Source organism: Oncorhynchus mykiss, chromosome 8 (genome assembly GCF_057628025.1).
Source record: "Oncorhynchus mykiss isolate SJ-2025 chromosome 8, ASM5762802v1, whole genome shotgun sequence".
NCBI classification, from domain to species: domain Eukaryota; kingdom Metazoa; phylum Chordata; class Actinopteri; order Salmoniformes; family Salmonidae; genus Oncorhynchus; species Oncorhynchus mykiss.
The window spans coordinates 47,251,003-47,266,482 of record NC_143029.1 but is presented as its reverse complement, the minus strand read 5'-3'; the positions used below and the strand labels follow the sequence as shown (position 1 = coordinate 47,266,482).

Here is a 15,480-nt window from a genome sequence, read left to right as displayed (position 1 = left end):
TGGCCCTCACTACATATTAGTTGACAAACCCACTAGCTCCGGGTCATCTATAAGTTCTTGCTAGGTAAAGCCCCGCCTTATCTCAGCTCACTAGTCACCACAGCAACACCCACCCGTAGCACACGCTCCAGCAGGTATATTTCACTGGTCAACCCCAAAGCCAACACTTCCTTTGGTCCGTCTTTCCTTCCAGTTCTCTGCTCCCAATGACTGGAACAAATTGCAAAAATGACTGAAGCTGGAGACTTATATCTCCCTCTCTAACTTTAAGCATCAGTGGTCTGAGCAGCTGTACCTGTACACAGCCAATCTGTTAATAGCACACCCAACTACCTCATCCCCATATTGTTATTTATCCTCTTGCTCTTTTGCACCCCAGTATCTCTACTTGCACATCGTCATCTGCACATCACTCCAGTGTTAATGCTAAGTTGTAATTATTTCGCCTCTATGGCCTATTTCTTGCCTACCTCCCTACTCTTCTACATTTGCACACACTGTACATAGATTTGTTTTATTGTGTTATTGACTGTACGTTTGTTTATGTGTAACTCAGTGTTGTTTTTGTCACACTGCTTTGCTTTACCTTGGCCAGGTCGCAGTTGTAAATGAGAACTTGTTCGCAACTGGCCTACCTGGTTAAATATTTTTTTTAATAAAAACATTCCCTAACAGAAAAACAATGTGCAGTTAGCACCAAACAGCACGCGCTCCAGCAGGTATATCTCACTGGTCACCCCCAAAGCCAATTCATCCTCTGGCCGCCTCTCCTTCCAGTTCTCTGCTGCCAATGACTGGAACGAACTGCAAAAACCTCTGAAGCTGGAGACTCTTACCTCCCTCAATAGCTTTAAGCACCAGCTGTCAGAGCAGCTCACAGATCACTGCACCTGTACATAGCTCATCTGTAAATAGCTCATCCAATCTACCTCATCCCCATACTTTATTTATTTATTTATCTTGCTCCTTTGCACCCCAGTATCTCAACTTGCACATTCATCTTCTGCACATCCTACCATTCCAGAGTTTAATTGCTATATTGTAATTAATTTCCCACCATAGCCTATTTAAATAAAGGTGAAATAAAAATTTTAAAAATAAGTATCCCTGCAAAACAAAACAAAAATGTCTGCTCTCAAATTAATAGTTTGCATGCTTCAATGATGTTCTGTTTTCTCAAAGTCACACATGAAACTCAGTTTTAATTTGCAACCCCACCTCCCACGCGGCCTGGGCACTCGTGAGACCCATCCTATGCCATCTTCGGGCGCAGTGGACTTTAGAGGCTGATTTGATGCCAAATATTTTTTTACTATGTCACTGGGATTAATGAGTATCTGTGTATGCATGTTAGCATATGAGTGAGATTGAGAGCAAATGTGTTTAATGTGTTAAGCAAATGTGCTGTGCAATTGGTGTGAATGCATGCATTTGGAGTTTGTGCATGGGTGTTTGTTTGTGTATGCGTGTTTGTTTGCATGTGTTTGTGCATGTGTATGATAGAATGGTAGCATTGACAGAGATTAATGAGATGACCTTCTCTCTACCCATGTGACTGCCCACCAGAGACTCTTCTTCCCTGTTTGCACACATACACAATAGACTAAGGTTGATCTCCTGTTGTTCTGGTCAATACAGATACAGGCTACAAATCAGTGTGCTACCCCCACAGAGGCACAAAAGAACTCTGGGTGTCATCTTTTAGTTTTGCAAAGGAAAATAAAAGTTCAGATAGTGCATCCCAGTTTTTCTCCGTTTGGGACTGTTTTCTTACATTTCGTGCATACTGAACATGACCCGGGTGCTGAACACAACCCAGAAGGGATGTTTTGTGTAGAAGGATGAACATGGCCTCCAGCGATGTCATCAGAAACCCCCCCACCATTCATTTGTAGTTCCGACCACAGCGGGAGGGGGATTGGATCATTAATTGACACTCGAATCTAATTAAAAACTACTCGTTTGCAGAAGCCCAGAATGGGAGCAGAGGTCAGAGCCTCTCCTCGTGAAAATAAACCAATGCGTGGGCATACATTTCGGAAGGGTGGTGGAGGGGTACTCTAATATGGAAGGGGATATTGAGGGGGTGGTAGGCTCACTGGCTCAGCCCCTATGCTGCCGTGTAATTATAGACAGTGGAGACGCTGTGGTGGGGGTGAGGGTTTTCAAGAGCAGAAGCAGCTGCTGGCATCAGTTGAGGCGATTCAGCAGCCCCCCCGGCACACTCCCCAAGGGGATGAGAGTAAATGGGACCAGACCCTGATTGGGAAAGGGAGGTTGATCCTCAAGGCAGTCTCAGCCCACTGGTTTCGGGAGGTAGCAAGGCCATGACTATCAGACCTCTTAATATTCTGAGAAGAAATCAATGGAAGCTGGACCTCCATGGAAACGGGGACTACATATAATGAAGCATAGGAAGAGTTGGGATAGTAAGGAGATCAGGTGGTGCAGCGGCAGGACAAAAGTGCAACTGTTTATTATTGTCAGGGCTTTGCTGCCACAGGAATTTAGATGAAATTATAGAACAATGCACCAGACAGTAGAGGAAATGTTGTCATATACAGAAACTCTCATTTGGTGGTATTGTATGCTTAAAGGATTCCCCATTCACCAAGTTTTCCCATTTGCTAAGTAATTTGCCAAGTATAGGATAAGGTTGTTCATTGTGATTTGTGTTCATTGCAATATTGAAAACAAACAATCTAGATTAAATAAGTGATTTGCAACAACACACAATATGGATTTCAGCACATGAACAAATCAATAAGAGAACAGTAAGTAACACACAAGTCCTTCACTTCAACAGCTGCTCATTGCTCATAATTCCGATATGGCGCCACTTTGACACTCACTGCAGTACAATGTTGCTGGTAGACAATATAAATGGCTCCTGATCTCACTGCCACTCAGTGTGTGGACTTTGCTGCCCTGGGGAACTCAAAAAGGGCAGCTCTACTATGTTTACTCCTCTCAACATTCCTGGGATGGGTACTCAAGGCAGATGACCAAAGCGCTGTCTTTCCATCTGTCACTACAAATGAGTCAGAATTTGACATACAGCTGCATCGTCAAGTGATTCCTAGATAGATCCTTTCAACCACTTGTTGAATGTAAAATAAAATTATATTATAAATTAATCGGGGAGTATCAGAGTGGGCTAGAGGGGGATTTCCATCCATCCCCCCTGCTTTGCATCTTCCCAAAATGTCAGTGTCACCTTACCAAAATAGTATTTATATCTATGTGGTGCGAACTGGCTACGCCACACCCCTTTCAGTCTATCTCCTGCCCTCTGAGCGCTTGTTTTGTAGGTCCACTCTTGATCCTGCAGCCTATTCTAAAAGGGTAGGAGAAGTCTGCTTCCTCTTTTGCACCAGACCTGAGTTGGGTCACTGTGGTAGGTAGTCACGTCTCTGGTCTCTTAGTCGGTGGTACCTCAATGGTCTTGGAGCTATCCAAATAAACCCAAGTCTAACCAGATATCCTCAAGTTCTCTGCACTTGCATCAAAGTTTCAGCACTTCAGTGTTGTTCACTCGGCTTCTTCACCCAACATCCAAGTTTCCCTTTTGCCTTTCGAGGAACACTTCCATGGATCAGTCAAAGTATCGCATGGCCGGCGTGCAGGACAAGCTGGAGGTGCTGGGGGTGGAGGACGATGCGGGCAATCCCATCAGCGCCCTGACCATCCTGTCGCTGCTGGAGCGTGTGGCAGGCATCATCGACAACGTCCAGGCTGGCCAGCAGCGCATGGAGGAGCAGCAGCTGGACCTGGAGACCAACATCAAGACCATCCAGGGTGATGTCCTGAAGCTAGCCAAAGACCACACCACCACCAGTAGCACCGTGGAGAAGCTGCTCCAGAAGACGCGTAAGGTCAGCTCCAATGTCAAGGAGGTGCGCACGCGGGTGGAGAAGCAGAACTTGCGTGTCAAGAAGGTGGAGACCACACAGGAGGAGCTGCTGACCAGAAACAAGTTCCGGGTCATAATTTATCAGGTAACTGTGTTCACCATTGGGTTGCACTTGGTGGTGAACTGGGTACTCCAAAAATGCACTGTGAAAATGAGTGTGGGGTGTGCATTCACTAAATGTTGCTAGTCAAAAAAAGCTGGCCTCAATCTTCGGTGACAAAAGATGATTTGTGGTTTTCTGAAATAACAGAATAAAGAGAGTAATTAGTATGCAATGTAAGCAATACCAGGATGCAATGATACAATATTACCATGAAGTACTATAATAAGCTGCAATAATACAAACTGATAGCATTCACAATCAGCTGTAGAATGCACCGTTAGGTTACACAAGGAAACCGTAACTGAAAAGCTTCCACAAGGATGTAGGGCAGAGCTAATGACACACAGGCCAAAGGGCCAAGACGGCCACTTAAAAAAATGATGAGCAACAGCTAGCAATTCTCCATTGTGATTAGCATACAAGTTACAGAACTAATGGGGAAAAGTACATGAGCACATGAACGAAAGAGGATACCATAAAGCCTATAGAAATAAGACCTTGCATGTCCGCGGTTACAGTAAAGGAATTAACACTGTACACATTCTCTATACAGATACCAATTACAGGGCATGAGGCTTCAATGAGTAATAGAAAATAATTTAACCCTGTGTGCTAAAATAGCAAACAACATGACACAATATGCCATTGAGAAAATAGGATACGGTGCTTACTGTTGTATGAACGCACACGTGTACAAACTTACGTTTAGTAATGAAACAACAAGCAAAGGTGCGTACTAATGCATACAACAAGTTCGGACAGGTTCTGACCGGAGAATATGCAAATGCACTCATGCAGAGCAGGTGAGTATTGTACACAATGGGTGTACCAGAAGTTGCAACAAAACTATGCTCAGTGGTCTAATATACCTCCACGATGCTCTATAAACAATTGATACTATGTGTGTGTAAAGTATTAATGACACATCAGAGAACTATCATCTGAGCAAGTCCATTTATTGGCCAGTGGTGCAAGTCAGTGAAAATATACTGTACTAGGTCAGTTTTAAGTCGCTGGATATGAGATACAGTTCAAGCAAATTAGAGAGGGTTCACATCTTTTTTTGGTAGATATTAGAGCAATTTCAAGACAGTAACAAATTAAAGCGCTGACTCTGATAAGTACGAGTTAGATGCATTGAGAAATGGGTACCATTTAAGGGCCTTCGAGTACTACTGCCAGGTAGCCTAGCAGTTAAGAGCATAGGGAGCAGGAAAAAAAAACATGCCCCACTCTAAGACATTGGCATGAGTATATAGTATATGTCTTTGATGAAAATAGATACTAGGTAGCCTAAAAGAGACTTCAAACTTTCTGTATTAATAGGACATATAGCTCCCGTTAAAGGGACTTCCGGGGGCAATGAAAGCTCTGTGTGCTTTCCACTGAAAGAAGCAGCTGCTGTGTGGCCGTGACAGAGAGTCCTATTCTGGGAGCATGGTATGCTCCCCGCTGCCAATGGGGACACAATAAACTGCCTTCTTATGTGGCAGCGACTGTTAGGGCCAATCTGAAGAATGATGGGTCTGCCAATCACGTGACCCTGCTTTGGGGCAACCTCTTACTAGGCTAACGAGAAAGCGATATCAGCAGTCAGTGGGTGTCACATGTATTTATTGTAAAAGAATGAAGACGGTAGTGATTTCCCCTGTAGCGATCAATGTTGGAAAGCCAACATTTTTAATGGGGCCTTTAGCTCTCAGATAAGTCATGGCATTTGAAACACCATTGCTTTAAATCCCCCTGAAGTTGATGTCCCCACCCCGCGTAAATCTAATTAGCACAATAAAAAATTTCCCCCCAAAATTTGTCAGTTTAAGCATTGGATGCATCTCAATCCACTGCATCCACCGATGTCGCACTTCCACATCTGCGGTCAAAGGTGACAGAGCTAAAGCTGTGTTTGTCAGACCAAGAGACATCCCGCAAAACACCAGTCTCAACGTCAACAGTGAAGAGGCGACTCCGGGGATGCTGGCCTTCTAGGCAGAGTTGCAAAGAAAAAGCTATATCACAGACTGGCCAATAAAAATAAAATATTAAGATGAGTAAAAGAGCACAGACACTGGACAGAGGAACTCTGCCTAGAAGGCCAGCATCCCGGAGTCGCCTCTTCACTGTTGACGTTGAGACTGGTGTTTTGCGGGTACTATTTAATGAAGCCAGTTGAGGACTTGTGGGGCCGTCTGTTTCTCAAACTAGACAGTCTAATGTACTTGTCCTCTGCTCAGTTGTGTACCGGGGCCTCCCACTCCTATTTCTATTCTGGTTAGAGCCAGTTAGCGCTGTTCTGTGAAGGGAGTAGTACACAGCGTTGTACGAGCTGTTCAGTTTCTTGGCAATTTCTCGCATGGAATAGCCTTAATTTCTCAGAACAAGAATAGACTGACGAGTTTCAGAAGAAAGTTATTTGTTTCAGGCCATTTTGAGCCTGTAATTGAACCCACAAATGCTGATGCTCCAGATACTCAACTAGTCTAAAGGCCAGTTTTATTGCTTCTTTAATCAGAACAACAGCTGTCAGCTGTGCTAACATAATTGCAAATGGGTTTTGTAATGATCAATTAGCCTTTTAAAATTATAAACTTGGATTAGCTAACACTACGTGCCGTTGGAACAAAGGAGTGATGGTTTCTGATAATGGGCCTCTGTGCGCCTATGTAGATGTTCCGTTAAAAATAATCAGTTTCCAGCTACAATAGTCATTTACAACATTAACAATGTCTACACTGTTTTTCTGATCAAGTTGATGTTATTTTAATGGACAATTTTTTAAATTTTCTTTCAAAAACAAGGACATTTCTAAGTGACCCCAAACTTCTGAATGATAGTGTACATTGTTTTGCTCTAGGATGCTCACAGGCTTCACAAGACTCATTTTGAGGGGCCCCCGTACCAGTTGAAAAAATGAATGGAAGTATACAGTACCAGTCAAAACACACCAACTTATTCAAGGGTTTTTCTTTATTTTTTACATTGTAGAATAATAGTGAAGACATCAAAACAATGAAATAACACATATGGAATCATGTAGTAAACAAAAAAGTGGTAACCAAAAATATATTTTATATTTGAGATTCTTCAATGATGACAGCTTTGCACAGTCATGATTCCATATGTGTTATTTCATATTTTTTATGTCTTCACTATTATTAATGAATGTAGAAAATAGGTTTCTTTAAATGAACATCCTTGAATGAGTAGGTGTGTACAAACTTTTGACTGGTACTGTATATGGAGACTGTTGAGTGCCAAAAATAAGTGGTTAAATACAAGTTTTTTTAAAATCTTTCTTATACAGTGGGGCAAAAAAGTATTTAGTCAGCCACCAATTGTGCAAGTTTTCCCACTTAAAACGATGAGAGAGGCCTGTAATTTTCATCATAGGTACACTTCAACTATGAAAGACAAAATGAGAAGAAAAAAATTCAGAAAATCACATTGTAGGATTTTAAATGAATTTATTTGCAAATTATGGTGGAAAATAAGTATTTGGTCACCTACAAACAAGCAAGATTTCTGGCTCTCACAGACCTGTAACTTCTTATTTAAGAGGCTCCTCTGTCCTCCACTCGTAACTTGTTATCAGTATAAAAGACACCTGTCCACAACCTCAAACAGTCACACTCCAAACTCCACTATGGCCAAGACCAAAGAGCTGTCAAAGGACACCAGAAACAAAATTGTAGACCTGCACCAGGCTGGGAAGACTGAATCTGTAATAGGTAAGCAGCTTGGTTTGAAGAAATCAACTGTGGGAGCAATTATTAGGAAATGGAAGACATACAAGACCACTGATAATCTCCCTAAATCTGGGGCTCCATGCAAGATCTCACCTCGTGGGGTCAAAATGATCACAAGAACGGTGAGCAAAAATCCCAGAACCACCAATGACCTGCAGAGAGCTGGGACCAAAGTAACAAAGCCTACCATCAGTAACACACTACGCCGCCAGGGACTCAAATCCTGCAGTGCCAGACGTGTCCCCCTGCTTAAGCCAGTACATGTCCAGGCCCGTCTGAAGTTTGCTAGAGAGCATTTGGATGATCCAGAAGAAGATTGGGAGAATGTCATATGGTCAGATGAAACCAAAATAGAACCTTTTGGTAAAAACTCAACTCGTCGTGTTTGGAGGACAAAGAATGCTGAGTTGCATCCAAAGAACACCATACCTACTGTGAAGCATGGGGATGGAAACATCATGCTTTGGGGCTGTTTTTCTGCAAAGGGACCAGGACGACTGATCCGTGTAAAGGAAAGAGTGAGTGGGGCCATGTATCGTGAGATTTTGAGTGAAAACCTCCTTCCATCAGCAAGGGCATTGAAGATGAAACGTGGCTGGGTCTTTCAACATGACAATGATCCCAAACACACCGCCCGGGCAACAAAGGAGTGGCTTCGTAAGAAGCATTTCAAGGTCATGGAGTGGCCTAGCCAGTCTCCAGATGTCAACCCCATAGAAAATCTTTGGAGGGAGTTGAAAGTCTGTGTTGCCCAGCAACAGCCCCAAAACATCACTGCTCTAGAGGAGATCTGCATGGAGGAATGGGCCAAAATACCAGCAACAGTGTGTGGAAACCTTGTGAAGACTTACAGAAAACGGTTGACTGTCATATAGCCTCTGTCATTGCCAACAAAGGCTATATAACAAAGTATTGAGATAAACTTTTGTTATTCACCAAATACTTATTTTCCACCATAATTTGCAAATAAATTCATTAAAAATGCTACAATGTGATTTTCTGTATTTTTTTTCTCATTTTGTCTGTCATAGTTGAAGTGTACCTATGATGAAAATTACAGGCCTCTCTCATCTTTTTAAGTGGGAGAACTTGCACAATTGGTGGCTGACTAAATACTTTTTTGCCCCACTGTATCTCAGATATAGGACAGACACTTTTTGGGGGGGGACTATGTGTTGTTCCATCTAGTGAATCTGTTATGCAATGCGTTTGTTATGCAATGAGTTTGTATAGGCTAATATCAGTAAGGTCAAAGAAACATTTTAATGGCAAATCATTATATATGACTGAACTTAAAAGGCCTAGGGGCTAGCTTTTCATGGAAATATTTTAGGCTAATTGTGAATGGCCATTAGTACCAATGCCTGTCAGTCTCTGTAGTCAACATTAAAACGTGGCTTCTGAAGATGATAGTTATACTACACTTTACAATAAGTGTTTAGTGAATCTCATCTTTCCTCTGTGATGATCCCTAGGAGGGGCTTCATTTCCCTCTTGCCTGAATAGGACAGCCTGAGTGTAGGATTTCCAGATGACTGATTTGCTGTCGGTTATTCTGAGGGCCTGGCAAGCAGGGTAGAGATCTCCTAATATAGTGCTTTTGCCTCTGACGCAGCAATGGCTGCAATGGCCATTTAACTTTAGTTAGGAAGCAAGCACTGTTTGTTATAGAGACAGTCATTGCCAGTGGCAAAGCATGGCAAGACTGACAAATGTGACACAACAGCTCAGATGACAGTCATTGGTCACAACCACATTGGGCTTGTGCTTCTGTCAACGGATGGTGTGCGTTCGATGCTACTTTATTCATGTTGAAATCTGACCTTATTGGTGCTAGTATGGGCCAGTAATAGGACACAGATAAATGGCTGTAGATTTTGTGAGGGTGGAATTGTTTTGAGGATAGAAATTAGGCATATACAGCCAAACTTTCATTCCAAGCTAGAATTAACAAACACAAGTTAACAACATATTTGTCAAAGTAATGTATATTCTGTATAGCAGCAAGGTCAAGCTGTCGTTATCCCTTGTTTTGGGGTTATACATTATAGGACTTTCTAAAGCGTGACTGGCTGATAAGCCAATCACATGGACATTATCAATCTTGTACAGACACTGAATGACCAGCTACTGCTACTGGGTTGACAGAGAGAATTTAGAACATATTGTGCAGTCTCCTACTCTGTACCACGAGCCCGATCCGTCCATCTACCGTTATGTAACCATGACAACATAGGCACCAATAAGGTCAGATTTCAACATGAATAAAGTAGCGTCGAACGCACACCATCCGTTGACGGAAGCACAAGCCCAATGTGGTTGTGACCAGTGACTGTCATCTTATGGGTGGTTGCCATGTCGGTCGGCCAATAATCTATTATTATTGCCGGGCAACATCACGTATGAAAATGAAAAAATATGCTGGCCCACATTCCCTGGTGGTGTAATTGTTGTGTCAATCACAGAGTCTGGGCATGTTCAGACACTCGCCCTCTTGATTCATGAGAGTGATTGTTGGAGGTGGCTGAATCTTTAATAGAATTCATTGGGTCTCAGACTCAAAGTCACCTGCAGAACCCTGCAGGTTGCCCTGTCATCAGAAGGGGGGTCACTACCACTTTTTAGGAATGCATGATAGAGAGGGAGATTCAGCACTTAGTGCTAGTAATGTACGTTTTTTAACACGAAAAGGGTTGTTGGAAGTACTCGTTAATGGCACATCTTTCGATGCTATTCTTGGGTTTATCATTGATCACGTTTCTCACACGTTTCTCATGTTGTGGGCTAAGTTGTCCGAGTTATTTGCTGAGAACACCCACTCAGAGATGTCCATATCTTGTGGACTGCAATGATACACAGTGTGGTTCAGGTTATCTTTGAGAAACTGATCTTTCCACCAACCTCTGTGATCCCTGTAGAAACATTGGCCACGGTATTGAGTGGTTACTGGCATGTAATACCTAGCCCAACGGGACGTATACTGTTGCAACCTCAAAGACGTAGCAACCGTTACAAAACCAAACGTCTGATAGGGAGAGAAGAGAAAGCTTATATAATTTCTCCATAATTGCCCAAAAAGTGAAGGTCAAGCAGACCTGGTTTCAAAATGTATGTTTTTCCTTTCAAAGACTTTGAGCATTTGATTGAGAGTTTCTGGAGGCCACATGGTTGGCATTTCTGGGACTATTCCATTGCACCAGAAAAAAGTAATCAAGTTTTTAAAAAAGACTAACACTATTTGAACCCAAGTCTGCACTCAACCATCGGCTATATAACTTAAGAAGCCAACCCATATTATTGTACTTTATTTATTTGTTCATTTGCCTTTCTTTAGGGGGAACATGAGATCCCTTCGGTGGCCGTGACAAAGACCCCAAAAGGAGTTGTTGGTATGGAGGGGTTGGTGATCGAGCCAGACACCTACGATGTCCCCGGGGACATCTCCTCAGATGAGGAATACATGACAGTGGACGAGACTGAAGGAGGATCCAGAACTGCCCGCTTGAAGGCGTCAGGCATGAAGGGCATTGAAAGCATCAAGCAGGCCTTCTCCAAGGAGACCATGACCAAGACCAAGGACAACTTGGGCACCAAGTTCCACAACATGGGCGAGAAAATGGTGCCCCCCGAAAGACGGGAGAAGATGCACCAGGCCAGCGAGCGCATCAAGCACTCTGGCGAGAGGCTGAAGGAGAACATCGCCAAGAAGGCCCCCACCAAGGAGTCCTTCCGCATCAAGCTGAAGAAGGAGAGGACCGTGGCCGAGGGCCAGGAGGGAGCTGAGGCTGACGGGGAGGTCGATGAGGCGGTGACCCCAGTCAAGGGAAGAAAAAGCCCGGAAGTCAGTAAAACCCCAGTAGTAACCTACACGGAGGTTGTAACGGAAAGGGAAACCAAGAGGGAGGGTCCCGTGGAGGAGCCGGCCGCCATCCGGATAGGGGAGGTAGGGAAATTCACTGTGGAGGCAGTGGAAGAGGGCAAGGAGGACGAATACGACAGGAAGTAGATCTCCAGCATGTTGCCGCAACACAACGAGAAGTCACCAAAATAGGAAGTGAAGCCGGGTAGGAAGAGAGCTTGCGGTGTCTTGCAAGAGAGATTGTCTGTGACGAATCAACATCGACGACAGACAATTTACATTATCAATCCGTTTAAAAATCAAAGCGATACATCTGTTGAATATACAGTACCAGCCAAAAGTTTGGACACAACTATTCATTCAAGGGTTTTTCTTTATTTTTACAATTTTCTACATTGTAGAATAATAGTGAAGACATCGAAACGATGAAATAACATATATGAATCATGTGAAAGTGGTTGATAGAATGCCCGGAGAGTGCAAAGCTGTCATCAAGGAAAAGGATGGCTACTTTGAAGAATCTCAAATATATAATATATTTTGATTTGTTTAACAATTTTTTGGTTACTACATGATTCATATGTGTTATTCCATAGTTTTGATGTCTTCACTATTATTCTACAATGTAGAAAATAGTAAAGATAAAGAAAAACCCTTGAATGAGTAGGTGTGTCCACACTTTTGACTGGTACTGTGTATACTGACCAGTCGACAGAGGAGTGGAAGGAGTTCTGTGACTGACCTGTTATCTATAAAGATTGTGTTTCTGGGGTGTCAGATGTTGGTAGGTTAGTGACCCACTGTCACGTGTCATTGAAATTGGCTGTTATTATTTTCAACTTTGGAATGATTTTTAACGATATGGGTTGTAAATGTACGTGGACACATTCACACAAGAACACAGAGAAATATGTAAAATGTAACATTTTCATGGAAAGACATATTGGGATGAATTCAGGTCAGGGGTTGTTTGGGGCAACAGTACATAATGATTGGGCACATTGGTAACTACTGTACATGAACTGCTATGTTGCTTTTGGCGTTAAAGTTAAGTACACACAAAAACAAATTGTTCCCAGATGTTTGGTTGCTAATCGATTTCTTTGACTAGTCAAGAAAAAACGCTTGCAAGTTAGAAATTAATTTCCACAAAGTGTTTGGAAGGGAAAAGAGTTTAACTGAAAGGAGAAAAGAGAGATTGCAAAGTACCTTTGAGGTGATTCTGAAGGTTGAGGAAGTTTGTGTATGATATTGATCTTAAATCTGAATGTAAAATGTTGTACATAGCATAACCGTAATCATGATATTGGTCAACACAGATCTCAGCTGGCCTCTGAAGAGTTTGAAAAAGTCAAGCTATACAGATATAAAACTACTGTATATAGATATGAATGACAGATTGGGTTCTGTGTGTTTCAAAATCCAACAAGGATTGACCATTTGGTTACAATGGGTTCTATGGCAAGGTTACAGACAAGATGCAGTAGGTAACTTTTAATTTAGCCATTAACAAGCAGACGCATCGTAATAACAGTTGAAGATAATGTTGAATCAAAATGTATCCATATGGTCGAAAAGCACACTAACTATTTAGCCTGGAATAAAATGCTTTTCTATTACAAGAGGTCATGCAAAGCTTGAGAGTTAAATGTCATCTTTCAACTGAACTATGCGCTGTGAATTTAATTTCAGTGGTCTGAAGATAACTAGATCGTAGTGTGTATGATTGTGTAGTGTACTAGTGTTAATAAGAAAATAAAAATATATATTTGAGGAAAGCATTAAGTCATGTAAATGGCTTTAGGGGTACCTGTAACATTTATGGCACTAGAAGGTTTTGAGCACTGATGTAATTCTGTGCAACACTATGAGGACTTCGACAGAAAAGGTAACACTAAAGCAACCTAATATTTCAAAGTCATTTTTTTCTGAATACAGTTTACAGCATGTTTATGCCCTTCATTTGATCACGTAGAGATGCATTGCTTTAATTTGTTATGCTAATAATGGCATCAACTATCCAAAGGGAAATGTACATTCTGCTGTGCTCACATATCTGTGGGCTGAGTCTAACTTGTAGACCTACAGTAATTCATGTTCAACCACAAAGAAACGTGTATGTTAATATACTAATGCATTAGGCCAAAGTAATGTGGATTCGCCTGATTTGAGCCCAAAGTATTGATGGCAATGAGTAATGAGAAGTACAATAGGTAGTGGTGTGTAGTTGAATTGTTTCTTACTAATTCACAGGAAATGATTGTCAATGAAGTATGTGTGCTACATAATTTACAAAAATGTGTAGTCACTTTTTTTATTATCTTTTGCCAGACCCCTTGCCAAATATTTCCTAAAAGTGCCAATGTTTTCTTGAGTTCACCATCCAGGCATTGTCGCTGTTCTTAGCAAATTAACCAGCTACATTGATTCTGGGATTGTATCCTGCAATAAGGCACATCCTTTTATTCATTGGCACTATTATTTTGTTTATTTGTTTGTTTTCTGTGTAGTGATACATATACTTTAGATAAAAGGACATTAGCGTATTTTGTATTGAAATTCTCATTAATATGTGTAACCATGCAAATGAAGAATAAGAAGTACGTTTGTGTTCTAAATCAACCTCTTATTTAATTTAGACAATGTAGCCCAATGTTAGACCAATTGAATCAAAACTGGCAACTGGATCTCCAAAAACCTCCCCTGTGGCCTGCTATTGTCAGATAAAAATAGGATTGATGAAAGTCGAATGGGTATGCTATATTGATGGAAAACAACACTTGTCATTGATATGCATTGTGGTATGTGACACGTGCAAGCAGCATCGCATATATTCATGATTGTTTTCTTTTTGTATTAATAAAGGCCTAATGCCACCTGTATTAATCAAAACAATATCACTTCACTGTCTTCGTGAAAGGACAGTAGGCTGTTGTTCATAATGTTCAATCTTCACAAACGTCTAGACAGAGTGAACTTCAGTACCTCAGTGACTCTGGCACTTGCTAGAACTTGCAAGCACCCATAACAACATGCCAATCTCATCTACAGTTCAAATTAAATCACTAACTTGATGTAGACTCGAGCAAAGCTCAATCAGTCAATTCAGTCAGCAATGTCCTGAAGATTCACTTCTGCCCTTGCATTGAGCTATAAATGAAATACCACTCAAACCAGGCAAGTCCTCTGTGTGGTGAGAGGTCAAAGTTGCCAGTTTGTCAGTGTAAATATATTGCCCAAAACATAAACTCCTGGCTACGGTGTGCATGTGGTACAGGAATGGCTCAATTCTCAATGCAATCCTTGCTGATCCTAACTAGATGGACGGCCTATATCCTGGGAAAACTCTTTAGTGAATGTGGATTAATGGCTGATCCATGACTATCGACAATATAACTCAAAATCTGCGTTATCCAATATATACTGTCATCTGAGGTATCTTATACAGACTGTGCAGGCTTCCTGTTTTTGTCCATGCACGGCTTTCAAAACCTTCAAAAGGGGCTTCTTACAGATATGACCCACGGTGGGCTATATCTTCCCTCGGTGTCTGCTTTGCTGAGGTGCACACAGCAAAGACGGTTGAGAGATTTGAATTCATCATCAGTGTGCTGTGCTCTCAGTCAGCTGCTCGGTCTTATTTCAGTAAGCTCTTTTTATAGCTCCCGCAAACTCTGAAAGGTGACACCACCGGCACTTTCATGCCTGATTATAGAAGCCTTTGCTCACCTGTGCTGCCCATCTCCGTGGTTGTCAAAGCAGCAGAGAACATCAGCTTAATGATAAAGGTCAGAGCTGTGAAATGAAGCAACGTCAATTTGAATTTATTGAAGCACTTGTTGTTTTGAGTCAGTCCTAATCC

At 41.9% G+C, this 15,480-nt stretch overlaps 1 protein-coding gene across 1 annotated transcript; it reads left to right on the top strand.

The window, feature by feature from the left end:
* Window positions 1–2,164: 2,164 nt before the first annotated feature.
* On the top strand, window positions 2,165–14,510 carry cavin4a (caveolae associated protein 4a). Its single transcript, XM_021612635.3, has 2 exons — window positions 2,165–3,998; window positions 11,094–14,510. Exons 1-2 carry the CDS (start codon window positions 3,591–3,593, stop codon window positions 11,763–11,765), a joined length of 1,080 nt encoding a protein of 359 aa, XP_021468310.3. The 5' UTR covers window positions 2,165–3,590; the 3' UTR covers window positions 11,766–14,510.
* The last annotated feature ends 970 nt before the right edge of the window (window positions 14,511–15,480 follow it).

Excerpts from the sequence above, each read along its gene's own strand:
- cavin4a (XM_021612635.3), top strand. The coding sequence starts at position 3,591 with ATGGATCAGTCAAAGTATCGCATGGCCGGCGTGCAGGACAAGCTGGAG. Across the intron at positions 3,999-11,093 it reads TCCGGGTCATAATTTATCAG|GGGGAACATGAGATCCCTTC; the intron begins GTAACTGTGTTC and ends GCCTTTCTTTAG.